Source organism: Bos mutus, chromosome 9, assembly GCF_027580195.1.
Source record: "Bos mutus isolate GX-2022 chromosome 9, NWIPB_WYAK_1.1, whole genome shotgun sequence".
Taxonomy (NCBI): Eukaryota; Metazoa; Chordata; class Mammalia; order Artiodactyla; family Bovidae; genus Bos; species Bos mutus.
The window spans coordinates 67347802-67365725 of NC_091625.1; the positions used below are offsets into that span (position 1 = coordinate 67347802).

Genomic DNA, 17924 nt, shown 5'->3' on the forward strand with positions numbered 1-17924 from the left:
AAAATTAATTTTTTACAAAGCAAAATTAAGTTGTTATCAAAGATGTTAATTTTTTAGAAATATAAAATGGGACATGAGAATGTGGTTAGATTAGAAATTGATATATGGGAGGGGGGTTCAGGATGGGGAACACATGTATACCCATGGCGATTCATGTTGATGTATGGCAAAATCAATACAATATTGTAAAGTAATTAGCCTCCAATTAAAATAAATAAATTTATATTTAAAAAAATTGATATATGGGAAATATCTGTGTGAAGTAATTACTTGAAATAGTCATAGACATGGAATGTATTATTGTACAAAAGCAAAATTTATTATTGTACAAAAACTAGATCTCTAAAATTCATCCATAATTTACTAGTCATGTGAAATGGAACAAGTTACCTAATGTACTGGTTTTCCATTGCTGTCATAACAGGTTGCCACAGATTTAGTGGCTTAACACAAATTTATTATCTTATATATTTATAATAGGTTAGAAGTCTGACATGAGTCTCATTGTCCTAAGGTCAGGTGTGGGCAAGGTCATATTCCCTTTTGAAGGTTCTAGAAAGAAATTCATGTCCTTGATTTTTCCAACTTCTGAAGATTGCCTGTATTCCTTGGCTTGTGTTCCCTTCCTTCGTCTTCAAAACCAGAAATGGGATGGGGCCATGTTCCATCACTCTGCCCACCTCTTTCACTTCCCTCATTTATTTTTAAGGATCCTTGTGATAATTTTGGGCTCACTTATACAATTCAGAATTATCATTACATCTCAAGGTCTTTAACTAAATCATATCTACAAAAGTCCCTTTGACATATAATGTATACAAAGGTTCCAAGGATTAAGATATAGACATTGTTGAGGGGTCATTATTCTTTGTACTACACAAATTAGCATTAACTCTCTCATTTCAATTTCTAATCAGTTCCTACCTGTCTGATAGAAATCTTGTTAGCAGAGACAAACTTGTGCAGGCTGAAGTGCTTGGCGAAAGCAAGGCACTAAATATAATGCTACTTTTCCCAAGAAAAGATTATTAGGATATAGAATACTGGGATACAGCTTAATGAAATAAATTCAAATGAAAATAACCCACAGCAGGCACACCCCCCACAGTGCTCTCTTCTGAATATTATTTTGTCTTCTTGCTCTCCTCTCCTATTGTTTACTTTCCATTTTGGGAAAAATGTCATCTTAGGAAAACATGTTTTTCTTTTTTTAAAAAAATCCCTGAATTACAAATAAATATCATTTTTCCAAAGATAAAGGGAATTTCAGATGGGGGAGAGCAGTATAGTCAAAGGCTATAGAGATTTCAAAGAAGATGAGGTTGGAGAAACAAAACATGTATTTTCTCACCAGGTAACTCTTTTGAAAATAATTCAAGTAGGGTGTTGAGTGGTGCATGCGCTGTAGAGGGTTAAATAGAGAAGAGGTGCTAAGGTGATAAACAGTGGAGGTTACAGACTACTCTTACGAAAGTCCCTAGAGAAGGACAAGGAAGCTGGGCAGTATATAAGCATGAAAATAGCTGATGCTCTTTCATTTGTAATAGCTAAAATTGAATAAGTGTTAAGTGACTCTGATCTGTTGAAAGAATTCATGAGCCAAGATCAGAAAGTTTCATCTGTCTTTGATTTGTTATTCTCTGCTGTTAACATTATATGTCCAACTCCTCTCATTACTACAAATCTTTGCTATTATTCCCCAAATGCTTTGAACTAGAGTGATTCATTCATGTCTGCACTGTCATAAATTGAAGAAGGCTAGGTTCTTCTTACCCTGGTAACTATAGAAGCACAAAAACAAAGGCAATGCTGGGTATTTCTCCAGGGTGAATAATTTTTAGAAGGGAGGCTTTAAACTGTCACATTTCTGATTGTCTGTGATTCACACCAATATTGTGTTCTGTGATGGCTTCATTGAAAGGACTGTCATGTTCTATGGGGGACTCAGCCTACCTGCTCTTTTACCAGTGGCTGGTGTGAAAGCCATGCTGTGCCAATGACTTGTTCACAGGAGGCAGGTCAATCTTTTGAAACCATGGATTGTTTCAGATGAGAGAGAAATATGTGAGGAGAGAATAGATGTCAAGGGCAGTGCTGAAGAGAAGGAAAACGCTTGTCTGAGTTTTACCTGCAGCTGACATTGTTAAAAATGATAGCAACTTAATGAAGCATGGAGCACTAAATGCATTAATAAGCCGAGGGAGGACCTTGCTCATTGCAATTTGGATTCTATTTATTCGTGTTCCTGGTTTTCTAAGACAGGACTAAAATTTGGGGCCAGCAATGCCCTTTAGACTTGATAATTAATTTGAAAGAATTAAGATACATTTCTTAAGCTCTGGATGCAATGTAGTTGCAGTATGAATCAGAATTAATCATTTATCAAGACAGTAAACCTATTTTACTGTTACAAACAAATATTTGCTTTTTAAGAGCAAGCACTGAATTACCAATAGTGTAAAATCATTATGTAAGAGAGTCATTTGTTTATTAAAATGAAATGTATTAGTAATCTTTTTAAAAGCTCTGATTATGATAATTTCCCAACATACACAGAAGTATAGAGTAGAATACTCTAGACCCACATAACTGATACCCACCTGTAAAAATTAAATCATGGCCCTTCCTGTTTCAATTCTGCGTTTATCCATACCCCATCCCACTCACCAGATTAAGTGAGTGAAGTGAAGTCGCCCAGTCATTTCTGACTCTTTGTGACCCCATGGACTGTAGCCTAACAGGCTCCTCTGTCCATGGGATTTTCCAGGCAAGAGTACTGGAGTGGGTTGCCATTTCCTTCTCCAGGGGATCTTCCCGACCCAGGGATAGAACCCGGGTCTCCAGCATTGTAGGCAGTCTCTTTACCGTCCGAGCCACCTTATTTGGAAGCAAATCCCATGCATATTACATCCTCTATAATTCAGTATATATCACTGAACTTTACAGCTCTTTAGTAAACAAAATCATTGTCATACCTAAAAATACTATTATTCTTCTTTAATACTAACAAATATTCAGTCAGTATTAAAATACATCACATTTGCCTCTCAAGCTTTAAACAGTTGATTGAATCAGGATGTACCTGAAGTCACATACTGCATTTATTTGATATCTCTCTTAAGGTCTCTTAATCTATAACCTCATTATTTTTTATTGTCTTGCAATTTATTTTTTGAAGAAGCCATACTGTTTGGGTAGTAAAGATTCTCACATCCTGAATTTTGTTAATTGTATCCCTGTGGTGCTGTTTTCATGGTCCTTAGATACCTTATTTCCTGTAAACTGATAGTTAAATGTAGAGACTCACTCTGATTTGGGTTCACATTTTTGGCAAATTACTTTATAGATGGTGCTGTATCCTTCCATTACATTGCAGAAAATATCCAGGTGTCTCTCTTTTGGAAACGTTAGTGGTCATTTTGACAGTTAGTGGTCATCACAGATTCATCATTTCAAAAAAGGTCCTTTTAGTAAACTGCAACATCCTGTATAATTGAGTTTTCTACAGGTTGATTTTTTTTCATTTAATAATATATTCCTGCATCCATTGCTCTTTCTTCTTAGGTTCTCTTGGCTATTCTTACTTGTTAAATTTTTCAAATCAGCTTTACAATAAACTTATCCAGTTCTAGGGACTAATAATAAAAATTGTATTGATTTAGATTTGTATATTAACTTAGAGCTGAAAAGTAACTCATGTTATTTTTGAGAACGAGAGGTTGAGATTTTCTTTATTACATAATGAAGTGGAACTGTCCTTCAAATAGTTTCCCATGGATAGTTAGGCATTGATTAAAACTCTTCTCAAAAAACAAATTCAGCAAATGAACATTTTATCTTCAGAAGATTATCTTTAGTCATCCAGTTAGATTATTATTTCTTAGAAATTAGATAATGATAGAGTAATTCATTTTCATATGTATAAACTTTATATGAGCTTAATGTGAGTATAAAAAAGTCTGTTTTAATTGAGGGCAAAGTATTTTTGTTTCTCTGAAAACAGAGGAGCCACTTACCCTGAGGTGAAATGGCACATTTGCTTACCTACAACTCATTAAATTCACACTCAGCAACTGTAGTGTACACTGAGGAGAGGGGAAATGTAATTGCCCTGTACATTACAACTGAGTGACAATTACAAATCATTTCAGTCTTTGAAATTATTGTCAGTAAATTTGAAGGGACAGGCAGACAAGGGGGTTATCCCATATGGACTCCCCACCAATCCTAGGTTTATTGAAGTAAGTGTAAATTTTCAAGGGACATAAAACTCACCCAAAAAGTAATAATTGAAGTCATTTGTAGGTTAATTGCTTTAAGTTTTAAACTTAAAGCATCACTTAAAATCTTCTATTGTTTATTTCAGTTCATTCGTTCAGTCATGTCCAACTCCTTGCGACCCCATGGACTGCAATACGCAAGGCCTCCCTGTGCATTACCAACTCCCGGAGTTTACTCAAACTCATGTCCATTAAGTAGGTGATGCCATCCAACCATCTCATCCTCTGTCGTCCCCTTCTCCTCCTGCCTTCAATCTTTCCCAGCATCAGGGTCTTTTCAAATGAGTCAGTTCTTCACATCAGGTGGCTAAAGTATTGGAGTTTCAGCTTCAGCATTCCAATGAATATTCAGGACTGATTTCCTTTAGGATGGAATGGTTGGATCCCCTTGCAGTCTAAGGGACTCTCAAGATTCTTCTCCAACACCACAGTTCAAAAGCATCAATTCTTCGGTGCTCAGCTTTCTTTATAGTCCAACTCTCACATCTATTGTTTAACCTTGATCCAATAGGTCCATAATAGTATTTTCAAAATCTGTATAGTGATTTCTTCAGGTAATTTTTAAGATTATAGTGAGCCACTTGTTTCCTGTGATTGCTTAGAAATTTTTGCTGGGAAGTAAAAATTTGGTTAAGCTTCCCAGATGGCACAATGGTAAAGAATGTGCCCACCAATGCAAAATACATAGGAGACAAGGGTTCTATCCCTGGGTTGGGAAGATCCCTTGAAGTAAGAAATAGCAACTCACTCCAGTTTTCTTGCCTGGAAAATTTCATAGAAATCGGAGCCTGGTGGGGTCACAGAGAGTCAAACATGATTAAGCATGCACACCCCCACACACACACAAGAATTTGGTTAGGGCTTCCCTGGTTGCTCTGCCAATGCAGGAGACACAGGTTTGATCCCTGGAGAAGGAAAAGGCACCCCATTCCAGTATTCTTCCCTGGGAAACCCCATGGACAGAGGAGTCTGGCAGTCTATAGTCCATGGGGTTACAAAGAGTTGGACAGGACTTAGAAGCTAAACAACAACAAAAGAATTTGGTTACACGTGTTTTGGTAGGGTGGGTCTTTGAGTGAAGCCTCTATTAAACTCAGACTTTAGATGAATTTCCTGCATTCAGCCCCACTTCTCACCCCTGCTTCTGGCCAGACCTGCTTTCGTGAGTTTCTGCTGGTCTTGACCCAGGGCAACAGCCACTCTCAGTACTTTAGGCCATGATCTCTGCTCTCCCTCTACAGCTGACTCCTATGGACCTTCCAGAAAAAAATAATGAACCTACTTCATCCTCTTTGTTGTTATTATTATTTTTTTAATTTACTTATCTTTCTTTTAGGTCTCAGTTGAAAGATCAGCTAATTATATGAACTATCAACTCAAACACAGAGACGTGTGTGTGTTTCTGTAAAGCTTTCCAGATTATTCTAGTGGGTACAAAGCTTGAAACTCTTGATTCCAAGGATCCTTTTTGGTTCGATATTGTATAGTTCTCATTGCTTTCTGAACACCAACATACCTGTATAAATGAATGAGTATCTGACGTACATAATGCTAGAATTAATAATACACAGAAGTGTCCAAAACATTTTAGAGATGGCATCGAGTTTGTGGAAATGTTTAAATTCATAACACTGGCAAGAGCAGGCATTAGAATATTGCAGAGCCTCTTTCACAATTAAGCAGTTTTGTTATGTGGACAGCTATTTGCTATAGGGAGTTCACAGAGAGACAGCATTAGAGGGATAAAGGTGGAGCTTATCAGTGGCAGAAGTTAGATGGCCATGTGTTTTTCTCTTGACAAATTAGGAAATAGAAATGGAAGAGAGTAATTCAGGTTAAGTTCTGTGAGAAAGATGAAGTACCATCTTCCACAGAGAGTGAAAGTGAAAAAGTTGCTTAGTCGTGTCTGACTCTGTGCGACCCCATAGACGGCAGCCCACCAGGCTCCCCCATCCCTGGGATTCTCCAGGCAAGAACACTGGAGTGGGTTGCCATTTCCTTCTTCAATGCATGAAAGTGAAAAGTGAAAGTGAAGTCGCTCAGTCGTGTCTGACTCTTAGCGACCCATGAACTGCAGCCTACCAGGCTCCTCCGTCCATGGATTTTCCAGGCAAGAGTACTGGAGTGGGGTGCCATCGCCTTCAGGAACATCTAATTTAATGCTACATTCGTGACATATGATTGTGATTTCATGATATTATGTGATGCACAAATGAAATGTGAAATAGAAAGTTCTCTATGTTACTGTAAACTGTCAAACATTTGGCCTTATTTCAAAAGTTATTTGGAATTTTTTAGCCACCAATATGTAAAAAGTACCCTCCTACAACAAAAAAATTGGATATAGTGTATTGAGATCTATGATTCCTAGAAGCCTAGCCGTCTTAGTATTTTTATGCTTATCATAAGGTATTTGCTTGCCTTGCTGCATCTCATACAGACTGTTTTTTTTCCACCTGGAAATAAGATTTTATAACTAGTGATTTTGAAGAGTCTTTATGCTGAAAACACAAGGCAGAATTAATTAAAGTAACATAGGTACACTAGAGAACTATTCTGTTGAAATCATTAAAAATTTGGCATACTTAGAAATACAGTTAGAATTTTTACAGTCTTTTTCTGACACAGTCAAAGAATACTTCTATTCATTGTGTTTTTCAATAATGCTGTCTACCAGATTTTAAAAAGTTTATTCAGAATACTACATGCCAACTAATTTAATTAATTTTGCATGAAATGTGAAAGAATCCATAGAAAATAAATGAAAGAAGGATATTATTTTGAAATGAGGTGACTTTAATATTCTTGAAGGCAATGACTGCTTTTCCATGTCACTTAATGCTGGCTGTTATATTGAATTATAGAAAGAGTCTGTGCGGTTTCTAGTACAACTTCTTTTTTAGAGCCAACACAGAAGCTCTGAAGTCATAAATCCATGTTGTAGCTCCAAGACAATTTGGCCTTTTCCTATATTTGCTTGCTGAGTTGTTTCTAAACAAAGTTCTTTATCCATACATCAGTGTATCTTTATTTTTCTTATTTGTACCTGCAATCTGTAATTATGCTTTGATATTTCTCTTTTGGTTTTCCACTAAAAAAAAACTGTGCACTTTTTCTTTTTCTGGATGGAAATTTGCTAATTTAAAACATTTATAGAGATTCTTTTTTCCAAAGAGTACATAGTACTTTATTATCTCTTCCATGGTTCTTACTTTGAAAAAGATACACTATGGAACAGAGGGTAAAATAGTTTAAGAAATTTTCTCAACTCATAGAGATATTAATTGAATGAACATGCAAGAAATGTATGTCTTAGTTCCTGCAAGTGACAAAATATGCTGGTTTACTGGAATTCAAGTTCTAACAAACAGAAAGAATAGTATTAATCTAGTAAGAAGTCATATGGAAACATATAACTGTTTTGATTATTCAATTAAAACTAATAAAATGAAGTATTATTCAGCCATTAAAAAGAATACATTTGAATCAGTTCTAATGAGATGGATGAAACTAGAACCTATTATACAGAGTGAAGTAAGCCAGTAAGAAAAACACCAATATAGTATACTAACGCATATATATGGAATTTAGAAAGATGGTAACAATAACCCTGTGTACGAGACAGCAAAAGAGACACTGATGTATAGATCAGTCTTATGAACTCTGTGGGAGGGGAAGAGGGTGGGGAGATTTGGGAGAATAGCATTGAAACATGTATAATATCATGTATGAAACGAGTTGCCAGTCCAGGTTCGATGCACGATACTGGATGCTTGGGGCTGGTGCACTGGGATGACCCAGAGGGAGGGTATGGGGAGGGAGGAGGGAGGAGGGTTCAGGAAGGGGAACACAGGTATACCTGTGGCGGATTCATTTCGATATTTGGCAAAACTAATACAATATTGTAAAGTTTAAAAATAAAATAAAATTTTAAAAAACTAATAAATATAAAATATACATTATTTCAAAAGAATTTTACTAAAGATTATAGCACCTCTGCCCTTTAGGAGCTCACAATTTAGTTATTTATATTCTTTACCAGTTTACAGATTTTTGTCATGAATAATTTAGAATTAGCAGAAATTAGGAGCAAAGTGTATCAGATTTTCATAGAAATAACTACCTTTCTGTGTTCTATCAGATTACTCAGTAGGGTTTGTCTTTTAGTGAATTTATTTTAAAGAGGTTCCATGTGTATGTATTGAATACAGAGTGTCTAAGAGAAATAATCCCTATTGAATAGCACCTAAAAATGCAGAAATAGCAAATACTCTAGATTATGTTTGGTTGGCTTCTGTACATCTCTTTTCTGCCCACATAACCTGTACTGGGGGCTTCCCAGCTGGTACAGTGGCAAAGAAGCTGCCTGCAATGCAGGAGACAGGAGTTCCATCCCTGGGTCTGGGTGGGAAGATTCCCTGGATGAGGAAATGACAACCTGCTTCAGTATTCTCACCTGGGAAATCCCATGGACAGAGGAGCCTGGTGGGTTACAGCCCACGGGCTTGCAAAGAGTCAGACATGGCTGAGGGTCTGAGCACGCATGCGGGCACATGATTGATAGAGTATGTTCCATCTTACTCCCACTCTTGTCCTTCCTTTGATATTTATTTTTAAAAATATTTCCTTACTTTAAAAATAATTTTATTAAAAACTGAGACATTTATGTTAATGCAATTAGTATAGCAGGATAGTAGAATTTTAAAGCTCTTTTTTTCTCCTTGACTCCTTATCCCCAAACCTCATAGGTCACATCTTAAATATGTCCATGTCTGCCCTTCTCCAAAATGTCTAAGTGTATTCCAGTAATTACAAATTCATACATATATATACATGTCTGTCTATAGTTATCTGTATACCTTTGAAAATAAAAATTCATAATATTTCCCATACGGAGTGATAAAATAGATATGGTCAAAACCCAGACTAATCAGAGAAGGTATCTTGGCTGTTCCTTGCAATCCCTAGGTTACCCAGATGTTCTTTGGAAAGTGAAGGCATTTGGGAGGCTTGGACAGCAGTTATTTACCAAGTACAGAAGTATTTCAGTATTTTAACTACCAGTATTTCCTTAAGTGTGCCTAAGAAGCAAATGGTATCCCTACTTTTGCTCATTAAATGGCTCATGATTTTCCCCTCAGTGCACACAGATAAAAATGCTCATGTTCTAGTAAGGGTCTCAGAAGACCAGCATCCGAGTCACCTCTTTCATCTTAAATACCAACTTTTCATATTTTTAAATTCAGTCCCTTAGAGTTTGTCATAAACAGTGTGCATGTATTCCTGAAATTCTCATGTCAAAACTATGAAGCAGGTAAGGTATATTTTCAGAACATTACTTTCAATCTCCCCCCTAAACAGACCCATTAATCATCTTTTAACAGGTTTGTCCTCCATTGTATCTTTTCAGTGACCTCAGTCACCCAGAATTTAGGGTTGGCAAACTCCCCCATCTCACTGAATGTACTAAAAAGACCATATACTATTGCTTTCTTACTAGCATACTTTTAATGTATCTCATTATTGCAATTTATTATCAACTCATAGATGGTGGGACTATACCTTGAAAGCAAATTGCTCAGTTGTGTCTGACTCTTTGTGATCCCATGGAATGTAGCCTGCCAGGCTCCTCTGTCCATGGAATTCTCCAGGCAAGAATACTAGAGTGGGTTGCCATTTCTTTCTCCAGGGAATCATCCCGACCCAGGAAAGACATATACTATTGCTTTTTTACTAGTGTACCTTTCATATATCTCATTATTGCAATATATTATTAACTCATAGATGGTGGGGCTATATAAACTACCTTGTATTTATCTATCTACCCAGGACATCGCAAAAAATGTCACTCAGTAATGTTTATGCATTGTTCTTTTGGACTTTTGGATTGGATTGGTAAAGATGCACATATGTACCATCACAAAACATCTAGAATATTTATTTTGTATGTGTTCAAATAGATTTGAAAGCAGAGGATTGCCATATTCCATTCAGTGGTCACTCTGTTGACTTGTAGTAACTTGCTGCCTTTATTTTCCTTTTCTTTAATACATATTTACCTCTTATACAGGAGGTACAGAAACCCTTCATTTACTCTATTCCAGTTTCAAACAGCTGCTGAGTATACTAGAATTTTGTCTCCATTATTTTCTATTAGGGAATGTGGAAGAATTGTCACTTACTGAGTATTTACAGCCAAGTCCTTTGCTAGGTACTTTGCATACATTATTTCATTTAGTCTAAACTGTCTCTCAGTTGTATACTTAGTGTTCTTATTATTGACCCTAATTAACAGAAACGGGAGTGACAGTTGACGAAGTAAATCGCATGAATGTTGGGATCACAATTTAAATACAGGACTGTGCCTTCAAAGTGCTATGTTTTCTTTTCGTTTTTTCCTGTACCACAGTAACACTATCTAAATGGTACTTGTCTGAGGATTAGGTGATACAAGTAACTGTTTTCTAAACTATCAAGCACTATTCACACATGGAATTTCTAACTCATAATCTCCAATAGAGTAATGTGAGTAAATTGGTATGTACCAAATACTGTAAGTGATTGTGATTACAATGGAACTTCAAAAAGTAGATGAAATGATGTTAATGAGTTGTTGGAGAACTAAAATCCGATTTTAACCCATTTCTTTGAAAGTCATGAGTGTCAAAATGGAACATATCATTTTAGTAAAAAGGTATTAAATATGGACATGTAACTGTAAAAATATAGAGAATACAATTTTCTTGTTGTTTAGTTGCTAAGTAGTTTCCGACTCTTGGGAACCTATGGACTACAGCATGCCAGGCTCCTCTATCTATGGGACTTCCCAGGTAAGAATACTGGAGTGGGGTGCCATTTCCTTCTCCACGGAATCTTCCTGACCCAGGGATCAAACTGTGTCTTCTGCATTGGCAGGTGGATTCATTACCACTGAGCCACCTGGAAAGTCCAGAGAATATAATAGGGTTATGGAATAATATCCGAAATAAAATTATTATAGCCTTAGGCCTTATATTTGATATGCAGTCCATGGGGTTGCAAAGAGTCGGACACGACTGAGCGACTTCACTTTCACTTTTTACTTTCATGCCCTGGAGAAGGAAATGGCAACCCTCTCCAGTGTTCTTGCCTGGAGAGTCCCAGGGATGGGGAGCCTGGTGGGCTGCCGTCTGTGGGGGCGCACAGATTCGGACAGGACTGAAGCGACTTAGCAGCAGCAGCAGCAGCAGCAGTGAGAAACGTTGGAATTCAGAGTTACATGTTGTTGTTGTCACACTTCCCCAGGTGTTCCAGATTGCATATGTGATTGTGAAAGCAGCTAACTCCCCTCGGCCTGGAAACTGGATTTTGGAACGCTCACTGGATAATGTTGTTTACAAGCCCTGGCAGTATCATGCTGTGACGGACACAGAGTGCCTAACCCTCTACAACATTTATCCCCGTACTGGACCACCGTCATATGCCAAAGATGATGAGGTCATCTGCACTTCGTTTTATTCCAAGATACACCCCTTAGAAAATGGAGAGGTAAGATGAGAAAATTCACCCTCAATACATTTAAGATGGCAAAATAGGCCTGTCAGAAAGACTTGAATATATCAGTCACTGATATCAGGGAGATTTTAAAATAGGATTTAGCAGAAGTACATTTAAAATAACTTATTAAATAAAAAGAAAAGACTGAAGGGTATGAGAATTTTAACTGCCTTCATCTAGTATGTATCTTGTGTGTCCAATAAAGATCAGAGAGAGGAAATGGGTTTAAGTTGGAAAGTCAGTGATTAATTTTAAAGAAACTTTTCTGACAGTGAGGCTTGCTAATTATTGAAGGATTGAGACCTTAGAAGAAACCTTAAATCTGTGTGTGTGCTCTAAGTCTGAAGATAGGGACAAAAGAGATAAATTCTGGAAGACATAATTCACATGAGAGACCTAAAGAGAATGAAATTTTGTTAGTTTTTATGTGTTTTTCTACTGTTGCTGCATAGGGCTGCAGTGGGCTTTCTTTCCTGTGTTCAAGTTTTGTTTATTATATGCTTAATTTAAATCTGTTCAACTTCTCCATAGCATCTTTTTTTCCTGTGGTTAAGATTTTAAATTGATTCATTGTTTTCAGCCACAGATTCAAACCATAACTTCACCTTTACCAACTGTGTGATCTTGAATCAGTGCCTTAAGTTGTCTGTGCCTCCGTTTCATCTCCCATAAACCAGAAGCAATAACAGTAGTCTTATTTCTTATGATTGTCAAGATTAAATGAAAATGTTTAAAACATTATAATAGTACTGACAAACCTATGTACTATTGCTTTGTAAGCATTAACTATTTTTGTTGCTGTTATAATAACGATAACCATTGAGATTGGTGGTGGTGGTGCTGGTGGTGGTTGCTGCTGCTGCTAAGTCGCTTCAGTCGTGTCCGACTCTGTGTGACCCCATAGACGGAAGCCTACCAGGCTCCCCTGTCCCTGGGATTCTCCAGGCAAGAACACTGGAGTGGGTTGCCATTTCCTTCTCCAATGCACGAAAGTGAAAAGTGAAAGGGAAGTCACTCAATCATGTCTGACTCTTAGCGACCCCATGGACTGCAGCCTACCAGGCTCCTCCGTCCATGGGATTTTCCAGGCAAGAGTACTGGAGTGGGGTGCCATTGCCTTCTCCGGGTGGTGGTGGTAGCCCCCTCTCAAATACCCAAACCTAGACCTAGTGACTCTTGGATCCCTAGTTTTATTTCCCTAATCAGTCTCCCTTCAGTATATAAAGTCTAGCTCTATTTGTTCTACTTTCTTATGTCCATTTCTGTTTATACTCATGGCTAATATTCTCTCCTCACCAGTTCACATGCTTGAAGCTAGTATCATTTTTTATATTTATATTTTCATAAAATCCATATTCATGCACTATCATGCCCATCTCAACCAATCTGAGACTATTTCCTTGAACACTTCCGGGAGTAAGTTAGATTTTTGACATATATTGATCGCACTCTCTTTTGGCACTATTATTCTATGAATGTCTCCCAGTGTCTCACTATATTTCAGTTTCATGTTCAAAAATATCAGTTTTGGGTGAAGAAAATTCCAAATGGTGCTCTCAGCAGAGATCTCAATCTGCCAAACAATGAGTCAAAAGCAGTGAGTCAAACAGCTATTCAACCTGCTTTGTGCCCAGAGGCATCCAAGTACTGGCCAGACTGGCTTGAGAATATGGGAGTAGGGAGGGAGGGCAAGGAGAATATATTTGAGTTGAATTTGTATGATTTTTTTCTTGGATCCAGTATTTACCCAGGACTAATAATTATGTAATATTTATAAAGCTATTATTTATCTTTAAAAAATGAGCCAATTCAGAAATTTGTTTAACAATATAAAATGTAGCCAGATATGTAACACACAAGTTGCATGCATAGCCCAAAGCATGCTAACACTACATAGATGGTGGTTCTCCATTCTTTAGACTTTGTCAACTTACCAATGTGGAACAGATATTCTATTTGTTTGTGTTTAACTGGCTACACTGTTTTAGATACTCACTATAAAGTAATCATTACTGTTGACTTTTAAGAACAACTTATTCAACTGTCTCTGTGACATGCTTTTTAAAGTCTATTTCTCTCTCATTGGAAAGTGAATGAGGTGAGGAATGGAAAATAATTCAAAGTAGTTGAAGTAGATTGATAGTATTTAAAAATATAAATGAAATCCAGACCTCTCCTGGAATATCTGTTTTATTTTATATCTTAGTCTGTGAAACATGGTACTTTTTGGAATGGACAGGTTCAGTGAAGGTAGGGGATGGTCTCCCAAGACCGCCAGATCAACTGGTGACAAAGTTGAGATAAGAATCCAGATCCCCTGAGTCCTACATTAGTGTTTCTTTCATACTCTAATAAAGACTTAAAGTTGATTTTTTAAAAACCTTGGTAATTGCTAAACTCAGAAATGATTTAGAAGAAATATTGACATGCTGTATCCATTAAAGTAGAAAGATTTCTAATCCTGAGATATGGTGATATAGAAGAATGGGATTAGAAGACTGGGTTCTGCTTCTGCTACTAGTTCTTATGGGACATTGAACAGGTCAGTTAATCTGTGAGTTTGAATTTCTTTAATATATGAATTATTTTGATATATAAATTATCCTAAGGCATCTTTCAGTTCTAAAGTAGTACAGTTTCGGATATCACCTACAATATAGCACTGGGAATATTTTACATTTTTTGGATGCTTGTCTCCAATATTTCCCAGACAAGTGATTGTGAAATAAATCTTAGTATCATTAATTTTTAGTTTTAAAAGCATTCACATTTAAGTACCATCTGAAATCTAATTATTAGGTGCTTATATTCAACACTTCCCAGAGAAGTGACATTCAAGTAAGAAAAACAAACATATAAATGAGTAAATGCAAAATGATAGTATAAATGCCACAACAGAATTGTTTACAGAAAGTGGTAAAGTTCTTCTGGGTGAGTCAAAGGAAGCATGCTGGGAAGATGAATTCTCAGAGTACAGAGAAACATACAAAATTTCTTAGTATTAGTGTTTTAGATACTCACTATAAAGTAATCATTACTGTTGACTTTTAAGAACAACTTATTCAACTGTCTCTGTGACAGTTTTGAAGACAATTGCAAATTTATTGCCAATATGCTTTACACATATAACAGAATTCACTCCATTATTGAAGGGTATTTTTATTTGGTTTGAATTGTAGGCTTGTTATTATCTTAAATGTACATAAATATAAGAAGAGGACAGAGAATCCCTGTGTCCCTTTTACCTAGCTCCCACTAAGGATAATATCTTTCATAATCTACATTCATTTGTCAAACTAAGAAATTATTATTTATAAAGTATAAATTACAATTATTATTGATACTCTATTACCTAAACCACAGATTTGTTCAGATTTCATTCAGATTATCATTAATGATTTTTTTTCTCTCCTGGGATCCAGTTTGGAATAGAACATTGCATTTATTGCATCATTGTGTCTCAGTCTCCTCTAATCCATGACAGTCTTAATCTTCTTTTGTTTCCCTTGACCTTGATCACTTTTTGAAATTGCTCTTTGTTGTAATGTTTTTATTTATTTGACTGCACTATGTCTTCTCTGTAGCCTCTGGAATCTTTAGGTACGGCAGGTGAACTCTAAATTGTAGACTGTGGGGTCTAGTTCCCTGACTAGGGATTAAAACCAGGTGCCCTGCATTGGGAGCATGGAGTTGTAGACACTGGACCACCAGAGAGTCCCAAGCCTGATCAGTTTTAAGAGTACTGGTCAGATTTTTTGATAGCATATTACTCATTTTTAGTTTGCCTGATGTTTTTTAATGATTATACTGGGCTTCTGGGTTTGGGGGAAAAATATCACAGAGGTGAAACAACTTCCTCATTTCATCATTCCTATTTATTTTTATATCCACATTTCCTATTTCCTTTTTATTGGTTTATTAGTCTTACTGTTTTCTAGATAAGATTTTATTTTAGACAACACTATCTAGATATTTACCATGATTTGAAATGTATGTTCTTGACTAAGCATCAAATGATCATTTGCTTCCAGATCTTGAAAATACTCTTGAAATATGAATTTAAGTCAGAGAATAAGAGAAATAACAGCAGAGTATTTTTAAGACTTTGGAGACCTGGGTTGGGAAGATCTCCTGAAGAAGGGAAAGACTACCCATCCAGTATTCTGGCCTGGAGAATTCCATGAACTGTATAGTCCTTGGGGTCGCAAAGAGTCAGACATGACAAGAGACTTTCACTTGACTTCACCACACTGTGAATAAGGCATTAAGAAATAAACATACATCAATTATAGCACACTAAGCAATAATGTTTATGTTATAGGTACATAAAGTTAATAGAAAATAGTCTTCTGTGACTAACATCAGATCTGTTGAGTCTAATGTTTATTACATTGTCATTTGTCTGCAGAATTTTGGAGACATGTGCCAAAACATTTAGAACATTCCAGTATATCGTGTTTCAGGTGGAAAGGACATCATTTTAGAGCCGAACAATACTTTGGGCGAATTCTCATCAATATACTATAGGATATCATAGCTTTGACTTCAGCATCTATATCCAAACTTCAATACTATCCTTTGTCCATATTATCACTGAAGGCTATTTAGTCTTTCCTTATGGCCTCTTGAGTCTTAGCAGCAGCATCTCTGCTTATTTCTTCAGTATTGTTTGTTGCTCCAGCCACCCCCACTGTTCTGCCCCCACCCTCTAGCTTGGTCCGTTCTCTGCCTTCTACCTCACATTGCCTGCAAGAGATCAACAAATGTTGATCATGTGGATTCACTGGAAAGGTAGTCCAGGGCACATAGCCTTCTGGGTGACTGGGTTCACCTGCCTCCAAGAAGAGCGTAGCCCTTCAGGTACCATCCTGGGCTTGCACCCAAAGAGAGAAAGGGAATTCACTGGGCTGGGAGATCATCACATCTCAGGGCTGGCAGAAAAAAATAATACAAGGCAATGAAGACAATGGTAGACCCAGTATATTGTTATCCGGACTGTAAACTGAAAGAGACTTTGAGCAAAAGCCTTCCGAGAGCTTCATTTGAGAAAGCCAGTTTGGTGTCTATCAGTACCAAGAGAGGGCTCAGCAGGAACCCTGCTTGCCTTGCTTTGTGAAAATGGTCCTGAGCTCCAGAGTAGGAGTTGTGTGGTGTAAAGTAACAGATGGCAGCAGGCCTCCATCACTTTGAGGCCAGCCAAAGAGAAAAACTGTGGTGGGTACAGCTGCATGGACAGACATCACCAGCAGTGCCATAGGGTGTCAGCTCCGTCCAGAGCTGCTATCTGCCTAAGTGCTGCCTCTGCTGAAAGCGCTTGCCCCTGGGTGCTATTAAGAACTGCTAACAAGAACTGCCACTTGAAGGCGCCACTGTGTGAAATCACCCCTGCGTGTGTGCTAAGTTGCTTCAGTCATGTCTGTCTGTTTGCTGCCCTATGGACTGTAGCCCACCTGACTCCTCTGTCCATGGAATTCTCCAGGCAAGAATGCTGCTGCTGCGGCGGCTGTTAAGTTGTTTAAGTCATGTCTGACGCAGTGCGACCCCATAGATGGCAGCCCACCAGGCTCCTCCGTCCCTGGGATTCTCCAGGCAAGAATACTGGGGTGGGTTGCCATTTCCTTCTCCAATTCATTCATGAATGCTAAGTCGCTTCAGTCATGTCCAACTCTGTGCGACCCAGTGGACAGCAGCTCACCAGGCTCCTCTGTCCACAGGATTCTCTAGGCAAGAATACTGGAGTGGGTTGCCGTTTCCTTCTCCACCAGGCAAGAATACTGGAGTGGATTGCTATGCACTCCTCTAGGGGACCTCTCCGACCCAGGAATAGAACCTGTGTCTCTGATGCATCCTGAATTATTGGGGCTATTTGAAAGAGCTATTTCTGGGACCAGGGTTTTTAATTCAGTAGTTTGGGAAAGGCTCAGGAAGCTCTATGTATATGTTAAATAAGTACTCCTGGAGACTTTGATGCTCCTTGCCTTAGCTCATTGTTCAGATATTTCTAGCTTTCCCAAATCCTGGAGATAATAGATCATTAATTATTTAGAGAAAGAGTATCAGACATGCTGCTGCTGCTGCTGCTAAGTCGCTTCAGTCATGTCCGACTCT

The 17924-nt window shown here is 37.5% G+C and overlaps 1 protein-coding gene across 1 annotated transcript in view; it reads left to right on the forward strand.

The window, feature by feature from the left end:
- The window catches only part of LAMA2 (laminin subunit alpha 2), a 707066-nt gene that overhangs the window by 199931 nt on the left and 489211 nt on the right, over positions 1 to 17924 (forward strand). The window contains exon 4 of the mRNA XM_070376649.1: positions 11565 to 11807. Within this exon, the coding sequence (XP_070232750.1) occupies positions 11565 to 11807 (243 nt within the window). The remainder of the gene's footprint in view (positions 1 to 11564; positions 11808 to 17924) is intronic.